This window comes from Perca flavescens, chromosome 1 (assembly GCF_004354835.1).
Source record: "Perca flavescens isolate YP-PL-M2 chromosome 1, PFLA_1.0, whole genome shotgun sequence".
Lineage (NCBI taxonomy): Eukaryota > Metazoa > Chordata > Actinopteri > Perciformes > Percidae > Perca > Perca flavescens.
Genome location: NC_041331.1, coordinates 20,148,466 through 20,161,011, shown reverse-complemented (window position 1 = coordinate 20,161,011; position 12,546 = coordinate 20,148,466). Strand labels below are relative to the sequence as shown.

General features: G+C 42.9%; 1 protein-coding gene across 1 annotated transcript in view; it reads left to right on the top strand.

Moving 5' to 3' along the window:
* gpc6a (glypican 6a) overlaps positions 1 to 12,546 on the top strand; it is a 159,843-nt gene that overhangs the window by 109,522 nt on the left and 37,775 nt on the right. The window contains exon 5 of the mRNA XM_028584269.1: positions 11,049 to 11,179. Coding sequence (XP_028440070.1) covers positions 11,049 to 11,179 — 131 coding nt within the window. The remainder of the gene's footprint in view (positions 1 to 11,048; positions 11,180 to 12,546) is intronic.

Below are 12,546 nucleotides of genomic sequence, written 5' to 3'. Positions count from 1 at the left end.
GTAAAATGGTTTCTTAAACCCTTTTGAATGAAGTCCTGATCCCAGTCTCTTCTAAAAGGTTACTTTTTGGCCTTAGCCGAACTGTCAAAAGGTTACAAAAGGCATTAAATACATACTGAATCAAAATTTACAGAGGCACAAAAAAATGATCAACTGTTGTCACAGAGATTTCGGAATCTTAAAGTGGTTTCCACAAATAGAAGCATGAGACTTTGTTCCTTCAAACAATGTGTTGGTCACATTTGAGTGTTGATTCAACTAGACACTATTCCATACAGTATAAATATGGAACTAACCTCCCATCTTTATCTCCTGCTTAAAAAACTAACAAACATTGTCCAGAACCAATGTAAAGTTTAAGACACTTGGTGACCAAATTAATAAAGGCTGGTAGTATAGCTGGTATGAAAAACAGCATAGCCTGTGCATTATAATATGTGCTTTTCTTTGCCCTCCTAATGATTTATGGTTTGAACAGATTCATTTTTAAGTTGCTTTTCATCAACAGCCCATTTTTTTTTTTTTATATATATATATATATATATATATATATATATATACATAAAAAGTGTTCCCCGTAACATAATTTCAGAAGTTATTTAAGCATAAGCATGTAGAAGTAACAATTCCTCCTAGCAATTCATATGGCTGACTCATACTCGCAATCCATCAAATATTCATTAAGCTATATGAAAAATAGGTTGTCAGAACTCAGCTGAGGATATCATTTAGATCTTTGAGTCTTTTATAGAATGAGTAACAGAATTGCTGCCAATTTCCCTCTCACTGTATTCCACTGAGGCTTTTTCTGCGGTAGCATTAGAGCAGTACTCTGCTAAACATAGGCAGCTGAAGACTTCACAGGACTGAGGTTGGCCCCACACAGTGACCTCCAGCTAGCTTCTGATGGAAATCTAACCAAGCATCACGCCCAATTTGAGATTCCAGAGTAAACAAACAGGAGTGCTCTTCAAAGGTACAGCCACTAACAGACAGAAGAGTGGGGTCTATCTGTTGCTTGATTCACTCAGTACACCGCATAAGAACAGGCCTGATTTATAACATACACAACCTAAAAAAAAGAAAAGTTCATATAATATGTGTTTTTGTGCAAGATGCTGAAATGCTGTACATACTAAGCTGTTATCAGACTGCCAGATTTGGGTTTGTTTGGGGGTTTGGCAAGTTTAGTTGACAGGTTCTGGGAGAGTCGTTTCAGGTGTTGTTCAAAAGTCTTTGTATTTTCTTACATGTTTTTATAGCCTACCTGTGGAAAAAATGAAATAAACTGAATTGTGAGATATAATAAACAAGGACAGATGATAGACACCTCTCTTTGTCTTTGGCTAATCAGTAACCGTATGAGTAGAAGGCAACTTCTTTTTTTTATTTTTGTGCCTTTAATTCCAAGCAAAACTTCTCAAGAATCAAACAAAAATCACTAAATCGAGCACAAAAAATGTCATCTCAAAGGTTAAACCTAAAAAGTTGCAAACAAAACTTTTGTGTAATCGTAAACTAATGGACTTTTATATGTTTGATATTATGTCCTTTTGTTTACAGTTCCCTCTGCTTCTTTCCCAATGATCTAGACCATATACTGACCTACCTGTGACAGTATTGTAGGTCTGCTCCGGTCCTGCTGGTCCCACAATGTTTCATTGTTCTACAGAGAGAAGACAATAATTAATGCAGCTCCATTGAGTAAGGCCTCACTAAACCTACATGATTCCCTTGGCAAATTTGCTCAGTAACGTACAGTAAGCCAACGATACTTGGCTTGGCTAGCATTTGTTATAGCTAGATAACGTTAGCAGTTAGCTAACGTTAAATGCTAACTTACACAGCTTTACTAGTAACTTAACACAACGAAACAACAAATGTATCTTAACCATGCTAGCAACGTACATGACAGACAATATATATGATCAGTACTTACACTTTAATCAATCTTGTAGGAATCCGCTGTGTAGTTGGTTTGTGTGTCCTGCAGAGTCTCTAACATTTAGCTGCACTGAAACGTCAGGGCAGGCAGGCACTGAGCTGTCACTCAAACATACTCCTTAGCCAATGGGGACGCACCCCCCCTGTAAGACCCACCCACGCGAGAGGTTTGTGCCAGAATTACAAACAAAGAGTTTGGAAGCCCAAACAAGAAAGCTGGGCGCGCAACCGCACACGTGATGGAGAAAGGGAAAGACTGATCATTGAGAAAGAAGCAGAGGGAACGATAGTTACCTTATTGTAACTCCAGATTACTACGCCTATACTCATAGAATCTGGAGTTACAATAACGTAACTTTTGTTCTATTTCGTATAAGCTTTGCCCTCTAAGGCTACACTATTGGGTTAGGGCGAAGCTGATGTAGTCAATGCCACCTGCGACATAGACTTTTTTTTTTTTTTTTTTTTTTTTTTTCTCTCTCTCTCTCTCATGCACTGGCAGAAGATCGCATCAGAAGCGTTATTCTGGTAAAAGAGACTGCCATGGTAAAGACTTGACCTAGCTGGCTGCAAAGCCCAAGCCATGAGTGTAGGCGTGCATGATAGTGCGAGTTGTAAATGATTGAGAATTATGGGACGTCCATGTTCCTCTCAGCCACCCAGTGTAGGGGGGGTGAGGGTCTCAGACGAGTGACCTACACATGCAGCGGTACATATCATGATTGTAGGCGTGCATGGTTAGTGAGAGAGATAGTGACAACATATATATGAGGCACCGCTCTCCTCCCAGCACCCAGAGCAAAAAGGGGGGGGGCAGGAAGCAGGCAGGCAGAGCACACATACAACGGAGTATTATTCGACGTTGAGTGAGGATAGAACCGAGTGGGTCATAGAGGGCTCAGACATATCGCGCAGATAGAAACGGATGAAAGGGCATGGAGATGCCCAGGATGCCGCTGCGCAGATGTCGGCTACTTTCATGTCCTTAAACAGAGTCGCCGATGCCGACAGTGCCCTCGTAGAGTGTGCCCGGATGCCCGTGTTATAGGTCTGGCTGATAGCCAGACCTATAACACGGCTGAGACAGACGCTGTTTTGAAAGGGCCGCTCCTTGGGAGTGTTCCCTATAGTGTACAAACAGCTGCTGTGTCTGCCTTATGTCCGCCGTGCGTAAAACGTGCCGTGATAACGCGTGCGCCGGGCATAACCAGTGGAAAACCTCCTCCGCGTCGTTGTCAAGGGAAAAACCCTTGAGGGAAAAAACACCCTTGACCGAAAATAATTAGTTAGAATTTTTCGGTGTGAACAAGGGGTTTGGCTGCAAGGCGGATGCGCTCCTGTCCCCTCTAATGGAGAGGCAGGACAATGAACTGACAGCGCACATAAGTCGCTCACTCTCTTGGCTGACGTCAAGGCAAGGAGTAGCGCCGTTTTTAGTGACAGCAACCTGAGAGAGGCTTGTGCTAGGGGCTCGAAAGGAGGCTTCCCCAGAGCTTGAAGCACCAGTGCTATGTCTCATTGGGGTGTGAGAGGGTGCACGGCGGGTTTCTGTCGTCTGACCCCCTTCAAGAAAACACTTTACCAGGGGGTGCGCAAAAACCATCTTCTCTCCATAGCCTTCGTGGCAGGATGAGATGGTCGCTGCGTAGGCTTTGACTGTAGATGGAGCCAAATCATTAACCACTAATGTTTGGAGATAAGCCGACACGAGAGGCAGGGGACACAATATAGGGTCCGCTTCCTACTCCGTGCACCACCGTTGGGAAGCAGACCAACGTCCCGCGTAACACGCTGTAGTGGAAGGGGCTCTAGCGTTCTGGATAGTGCGCATCACGGCAGGAGGCAAGCCTAATTTCTGCAAGCGTTGCTGCTCAGCAGCCAGCCCCGCAGCCAGCCCCGCAGCCAGCCCCGCAGCCAGCCCCGCAGCCGCTGGGTTACCACCGGAGGTGAAATATCGCGCCGTCCAGCTGTGACAGAGCGTCCTCGCGCCACGGCAGTTGCCAGGGGGGACCCGCCAGAAGCTGAACCAGAGTCGGGAACCAGGATGCGCTGGTGCGCTCCGGTGTCACTAAGATGACTGACCTTATCCCTCGCCTCCTGGATGCGTTCCAGGAGGCGAGGGATAAGAGGGACCGGAGGAAAGCGTATAGGAGGGTTCTGGGCCAGGGTTGGTGGGAGAAGGCGTCTATGCCGAGGAGTGGATTGTCCCGTGTGCTCAAGGAAAACCACAGTGCGCACTGTGTGTTCTCTCGTGAGGCGAAGAGATCCACTTCCGCTTTCCCGAACCTGCTCCGCAGCTCCTGAACAATAGAGGGATTCAATTTCCACTCGTTGTGAGAGGGCACTCCCTTCGACATTAGGTCTGCCGCCTGGTTCAAAACCCCGGGGATGTAAACAGCTTTGAGGGACCACAGATGACTGTGGGCCCACAGCAGGAGGCTCCTGGCCATTTCCAATAGCTGGCGGTTTATGAACGCTGCTGTAATGTTGTCTGTCCATACGACAACATGTCTCCCTGCTACCATTGGGTGAAGTGTTTAAGACCTTCAGCACCGTGGACAGCTCCAGGCAGTTTATGTGGGGGGGGAGTGGGGGTGTGGGATGGGGGGGGCATCCTCCTCCCACCACCTGCAACTCGCACATTCCTCCCCAGCCAGTAAGGGATGCGTCACGTGTGACGTCACTTTGACGAGGGGAACCCCGGTTGCGAGGGTTCGTGGGTTTCCTCAATATGCCAGGTCTGACTGAAGAGAGGGAGGAATGGTCAGCATTCGCCACTTGTGGCGTATAGGCTCGAGGCGCTGGCGGTGAGACCACCTCTGGATTATCCTCATGTGGAGGACACCCAGGGGGGCTACTACGCGACCCGCAGACATCATGCCCAGAAAAAGCATCACAGACAACGCTGACAGTGCGTATGGCGTATGGCGTGGTGCGCGACAACAGAGAGATCAGCGCGTCTCGTCTTGGCGTTGACAGCCTGGCCCTCATGACAATCGAGTTTATGTCCACGCCCAGATAAACTATTGATTGTGCGGGGAGCAGTGAGCTTTTTTGCCAGTTCGTGGCGAAGCCAGTGTTTGCAGATGTCGCAAACTTTCATAGTTTGCAGCGCTGCCTTTTCCAGGGAGGGGCCCAGAATGAGCAGACCGTCCAGATAAAACAGGGCCCTGATGCCTTTTTTCTGCAACGGCTGAAGTGCCGTCTCCATGCACTTGGAAAAAGTGCGGGGGGGGGCAGTTAGTACCCGACCAGCAGCCGGTTGTACTGGAATGGGCCCCTTGGAAAAGAAGCGCAGGAATTTCCTGTGTCTGGGAATAATTGGATGTGAAAGTATAAGTCTTTCAGATCCACAGACGTGAACCATTTGTGGTGGTGTAGTGAGAGAGCGGTGGAGCTCCGCGTGCTGCGGTGGGCTGGTGTGTGCTTGTCATATATATATATACACCTATGTGTGCTTGTGTGGGGAACGACTGTCATGTTGTCAGCGCATTGTTCAGTGGGAACGAGGGCTGTTAACCGTAGAGGGACAGATGTTACCCGCGCCCCGACATAGCCACGCTTGGTGAGGAGGGACGTGGCTGTCAGTAAACTTCCGCCCGCCGGTTAAGCTCTTTAGATGGCAGGCGGGCGCAGAACTGGCAGGAGGCGTCGGGGGCGAGAGCCGGGCCGGCGTGAGCGGCGCCGAGGCAGGTCTCGCAGCGGGGATGGAGGTCCGGCGGCGGGATGTAGCCGGTCCGGCAGACTGTGGGGCAGAGGCGAACACCGCTGGAAGTCGTGCGGATACAGGGTGTTGACGGATTGCCGTCTGTCTGCCCGGCTGCCATCCCCTTCCCCGCTAGCCTGACAAACCAGAAAAGCTTCCCCACGCCGGTTAAGCTCTTTAGATGGCAGGCGGGCGCAGAACTGGCAGGAGGTGTCGGGGGTGAGAGCCGGGCCCGCGTGAGCGGCACCGAGGCAGGTCTTGCAGCGGGGATGGAGGTCCGGCGGCGGGATGTAGCCGGTCCTGCAATTGGAGCAGAGGCGAACACCGCTGGAAGTCGAGTTTGTCTTCATACTGCTAGCTTGAAGAAAAAGTATGAGATGAACAACGGGTCCGCTCTGTACATATACAGTATCTGCGGATGTAGTTGAAGCCCGTACTGTACGCAAGGGCGGGAAAGAAAATCTTCACAACTGCGCATGTGCGAAGGGATAAACCCAATAGCGTAGCCTTAGAGGGCGAAGCCTATACGAAATAGAACTTTAAACAAAAGGACATAATATCAAAGAAATAAAAGTCCATTAGTTTACGACTTCACAAATGTTTTGTTTGCAAGTTTTAGGTTTTACCTTTTGACATGACAGTTTTTTTGGAGGAGGTTTTCCACTGGTTATGCCCGACGCGCGCGTTATCACGGCACGTTTTACGCACGGCGGACATAAGGCAGACACAGCAGCTGTTTGTACACTATAGGGAACACTCCCAAGGAGCGGCCCTTTCAAAACAGCGTCTGTCTCACTGGCTGTGCGAGGCTATCAGCCAGACCTATAACACGGGCATCCGGGCACAGTCTACAAGGGCACTGTCGGCATCGGCGACTCTGTTCAAGGACATGAAAGTAGCCGACATCTGCGCAGCGGCATCCTGGGCATCTCCATGCCCTTTCATCCGTTTCTATCTGCGCGATATGTCTGACCCCTCTATGACCCACTCGGTTCTATCCTCACTCAAGTCCATTAGTTTACGACTTCACAAATGTTTTGTTTGCAAGTTTTAGGTTTTACCTTTTGAGATGACAGTTTTTTTGCTTGAGTTAGTGATTTTTGTTTGATACTTGAGAAGTTTTGTTTGGAATTAAAGGCACAACAATAATCCCATACACTTGCTTTGTCGCCTTTGTGGTGCAGGGAATCAATTCCCGTGAAGATCCCATTCCAAAGAAAAAAGTCAATTCCTGCACACACTGCGTTGGTTTATTTAAAAAGAGTTGACATTTCCGAAAAAGAATTGACATTTCGTTCACAAGGATCTTTGGTTTTAAGTGTGGAAAAAATTTGATGGATGTTGGACCTTAGACCTCAGATCATGACGCAGTTACGTCCTCGTTTTAGTAATTTTACATGACTCATTTTAGGCCAACCCCTGATGATTTCCTAACCCTAAGTATTTTTGTTTCCCCAAACTTAACTAGTTCTGTTTCACAACGTTAACTATGTGTTTGAAATGGCGGAGATTACATTTAATAGAATGGTCACGTGATAAAAACGGCCACCATGCAGCAGTAAATAGAACAGTCATATATGTCTGTTTGGGAGTCATAGGAATGTGACCTATTCTGTCGTTTAGTTATGAGTATGTGTCGGTTTAAGTATGTATGTATGTATGTATCTATATATATATATATATGTCTGTATATATATGTCTGTATATGTGTATATACATATATATATATGTATATATGTGTATATGTGTATATATATACATGTGTGTGTGTATATATATATATATATATATATATATATATATATATATGTGTATATATTTATATATATATATACTGTATGTATGTATATATACAGTATGTGTATATATATGTGTTTATATATGTAGTATGTGTGTGTATATATATATGTGTGTATATATGTATATATATGTGTGTATATATGTGTGTGTGTGTGTGTGTGTGTGTGTGTGTGTGTGTGTGTATGTATGTATGTATGTATGTATGTATGTATGTATATACATCTTTTGGGATGAAGCTGGGTTGCATTGAATAATTGCACAATTCTGCTTGGCTGAGACAGGGCCACTGGATATTAATACAAGTTCATGCAATGTTAATTGGCAACACCAGGTTTGAGTATTAATCTTTATGTCCTCTAAATAGCTCTATTCAGTCAAGCAGGTGAGCTTAATATCCTGCCTTGTCAATAGCCACTGAGAGGAGGCAGACTTTATGTTCCTTGGGTCTCATGACAGGCACTCTAAAATGCTGGCCTGAGGGCAGGAGCTCAAACTCATTCTGCGAGGGCTGGTCAGGACAGTATTGAAAGGTTTTGGCTTTCCTCAGTGCTGGCCTTTTAGACTGTAATTATGAGAGCTAGACATGAATTACCCCAATGATCTTATTTGTCATTTTTACTCATAAGCTTTTCTCACTAAACAAGTAAACTTTTCCACACCAGGCTCCACACTTAAGATATTCCATCCATCTCCTACAGACAGTCACTCAATAGTGGTTTAGTTGTGACACAATAGCAATCATTTAACCATAACCAAGTAGTTTCAGTTACCTAAACATAATCATACCTGAATCACTGGGTGGCAAATCAGAAAATCCCGTTATGGATCACTGACAAATGATCTTTTTTGTTGTTTGTATAAGGACTTCTTGTCCTGATTTTGTTGAAGTGCTCCGCTGTGCTTCCAAAGTCCCACATTTTCTTACAGCTCACTGGCGATGATTTGAAATTGTGAACTGTGCTGAAACAATGAAACTTCAACAGTGATAAGTCAGCAACAGATACCTGTGATATTTTTACAATAGTTTTCTTATTATCAACAAATGTCACGAAAAGACCAAAACCAACAATAAATTGATCCTATTAACAAGTATTGTATGTGTAACCTTTGTACCATAGACTTCCATTGTTATTGGTGCACTGGCTGATACATTTCTTCTTTATGATGAACCTTGGCACTGAAGTTCATTTTGATTTGATCACACATACACCGTCCTGCTGCTGTAAATACACTAGTGCAACAAATCCACAGCTGAAAATACTCACCAACAAAAACATTATTAAAGGCCATAACACACCAGGGATGAAATCAAAAAAACAAAACATAAATCCGGAACATTCGTTGACGATTTTTGATGTTCAAACCTTTCACCCAAAGACTGACACAAATAGTCATGATCCGAGCATTCCTCTGAAAATTAAAATTTTGTACACAGTCATCACACAATTATCGAACTGTGAGTATATACAACACAAATAATTGATCAGGTTTCATAGTATACTCTAACTTTCACAATGACTACATGTAATTTCTGACATGTATAATTTCCATAGCATAACAATAGCTAATGCACTTGGAAATTAGTGTTTATCCATAGGTTACCTTGACAACGAAGTATGTTGACCCCACTTTTAAAGGCTACTCACCATCACAAGCAAGTTTAACTGCTATACTTCCCCAAATATTCTTTTTATCTTTGTTAAATAGGGTACTATTTTGCGTGAGCAAATGGATCATTTGATCAATATCGATATATTTGTTTGATGGTATGAACAGAATTATCATATTGGCATCCAATAAAATCTCTTGATGGCGAGAAGAAAAAGTCATTATTTTATTGGTGGCTTGTTTTTATCATTATCCAAAATTTGCCGAGATTGAACCACCTGCGGAAATAAAAAACTGCACTGTGAAACACGAATGTTTCAGGTTCAGTGTGGATACACTCAGACAGATGGATTCAAAAAAATGTATTCCTGTGCAATTGCAGAGATGTAGAATATTTCCAGGCTTTTTCTTTAATACTTTTGTTAAACTTTGATAAATTGAAATTAATATTAATAAATTTTTGTTTCTTCATCGGTTAATCACTTTTTCTCTAGGTTAGTCCCACGTTTATACGATTATATTAACTAACACATTTTTCAAATGTCAACAGAAGCTGTTTTGGAAGTTATTTTGGCAGTTTATATGCAATGCAGTCACTTTGCCAATGGTTTGGGCCTTCGATTAAACCAGCAGGGATGGTGGAAGTTGTGCTTTTTGCCAGTGTAGTCATCAGGCTTTGCTGCACAAGAGGCCAATGATCACTCTGCATCAACATTCTAGTTAATATCACTTTATAATCTGATGATTTGCATTTGCAATTGCATGTCATTCTACTACTGCTAAAGACTCACAGGATGAGGAACGGTGTTTCTGCTGCCCTTTTGCAAGGAGCAGCTCCCGTAGGGGTAAATAGGCTTTTCCTGATTGGTCCACATCCCTGCAAATGTCAGCGCACAGAGATGGAAGTCTTTTTAATATCCCTGTTCTCTGCCCTTGCCACTTAACCAGTGCTAACCCCTCAAACAAGACTTGGCGAAATTGTAATTACTTTTTTGAGAGACAAGATAGAGTCAAATGAAAATATCAAACACATTATTTTCCACACCTGACATCTCCGAGTCTGACACGATCTATAGAACTAATCCTCTGTACGATCATATTCATTTCCCACTGTTTTTATGAAACTATGGCAGTTCGGTGGGCAATCTGTTCTGGGTATTGATTCATCCACAGCAGATAATGTCTTGGTCCCTGTTTATTTTTTTGGTTTGGTTGTTAATGTACCTATTTCCAAACACATGATTTAATGTGATGTAAGAATTACTGTATGTACCTGATTTCATTACTTGCCATCAGATGTTTCTAAGTGATGCTTAACAATAAAGCAAAGGATTTGATTGCTTTTGGTGCCATATCGAATTCATGTTTGACAGAAAGGACTAAGTTAAGCACTAAGATATAATTAAAAAGTAATTACAAGCATGATATGTAGTCATGAATGTATGCATCCATTGATATGCTTTCACAATTTAGAAATACAAATGCAAATAAATAAATAAATCTGTGTGTGTTGTCGCTGTCCGTCTAACTGGAGTCATTATCATCTATGCAAGTCAATGATTTGTTTTATGTATAAGCAATTTGTAGGCGTAGCACACTAACATTTTATATCCACTTGATGTCACACATCCTCTTACAAACACCAGAGTTACTCCAGAGATGTCTTTCTTACTTTTGTCTTGTGTGTGTGTGTGTGTGTGTGTGTGTGTGTGTGTGTGTGTGTGTGTGTGTGTGTGTGTGTGTGTGTGTATTCATATGAAGGTGTTGGCGGTCAACACACTTGGAGAAGGGACCCTTTCTTTTTCTCCTAGTTAGACCCATGTCATAAACACATAATGGAGCAAAGCACCCTGAGGGTTTTGCACTGTGTTTTGTTAATGCTCAGTGATGATGTGAACATATTGACGTGTGTGTGTAAACAGAAGAAGTAAAATGTCTGTGTGAGTGTTTATTATCTCTGAGCTGACATGTGTCCTCTGTGTTATGACAGATGCTATGTTACTGGTGGCAGACAGACTGGAGGGACCCTTCAACATTGAAGCAGTTATAGAGCCAGTTGACATCAAGATCTCTGAGGCCATCGTGACCATGCAGGGCAACAGCGTGCACGTGTCAGCCAAGGTACTGTCTTCTGAATAACCTTTGTTTGCCATGCTATTATAGGATTTGCTCTAAAAATAATGTATCTTTACATTGAAAACATTGTATACATTAACTAATTTATACTTAATTTTATTTTTTGTAAGGTCGTATTTTATAAATAAGTGCAAAACAGATAACATAGAAATGTACAAACAATTGACAGGACAATTACAATGAGACAATACAAAACGTGAATAGAAAAGGAAAGGGAAGGAAAACAAACAGTGAGCATAATAAGTGGGTTTTTGAATCTACTTCAATTTAGTAAATTCTAATTATTGCAAATTTATTTATCCATCTTAATTCTCATGGTGTGGGTGAAAATTCCCCTTAGATCATTGAGCCCGACCCTTTGCTGTTTGAGCACCAGACTGTACTACTCTATGCCCATTGAGATCAGACAGATTACATCTTAAGCATATTTTAAAGCTTTCTTTTATAGTAAAACATTTATAAATATTTGTTGGGTTTTATCATCCCTCCTTGGCCCTTTTATTTTACTTTTTTATTTTAACTAATTTAATGATATATAACAAACTGTGTCATAGCCTGAGACAGGGTGGGTTTACTTTTTCGATATTTAATAAAAAACATGATCTATCCGTAACTTTACTCAAAGTGGAGTCCAAACCTTACCACACCTGGGATGCAGGACGGGGATACTGGTCTTTTAGTCATTTTGTGGTATATAAAGCTGATTTTAGGAGACTGTTTAACATGCAAGAGAAGCAACTAATTTCCTCTTTAGACTTCAAATTGCGAAGAGTTTAGAATTTCAAGCAGCACATTCAGGATATTATCACACACAGAATAGTATGTCATTGTCTTTTTTGTCAAAAGGCAGGTTTTTCAGTTCAACTTTTTATTCAGACCCTTTGGTGTAGTCCGGCCTATCTTCATGCCAGAGTTACAAAAGTCAGTGGGAATTAAATGTCACATTCTTTTTCATATCAAGGGGCTGCAATTTACAACTTTACCCGTTGTCTATGCACTTGACGCCTCTTCCCTACAAGGTTGTACTTGGCAGACAGATTGCTTTGAGATTACAGTCTTTCCCCCACAGTCACATTTTAACCATATGTACTTTCATTCCTGCTGCACAGACCTGTTGAAAATCGGTTTGCTTGTGTGATGTAAAGGATCACAGAATTGTAATCATTGTGAAGAATTGATAAATATTAGAGAAAAGACAGCCTCTTGTCCTGACAGCCATGCAGCACATTAGAGTGCTCCATCACATACTGAGCAAGTGGTCGGCAAACAGGCCAGAGAGGAATGCTAATGAGCTGTGCGGTTTGGTGGTGTGTTGTTTGCGCCCTTAGAGCCTGTAGAGACCCAGCTGTCTG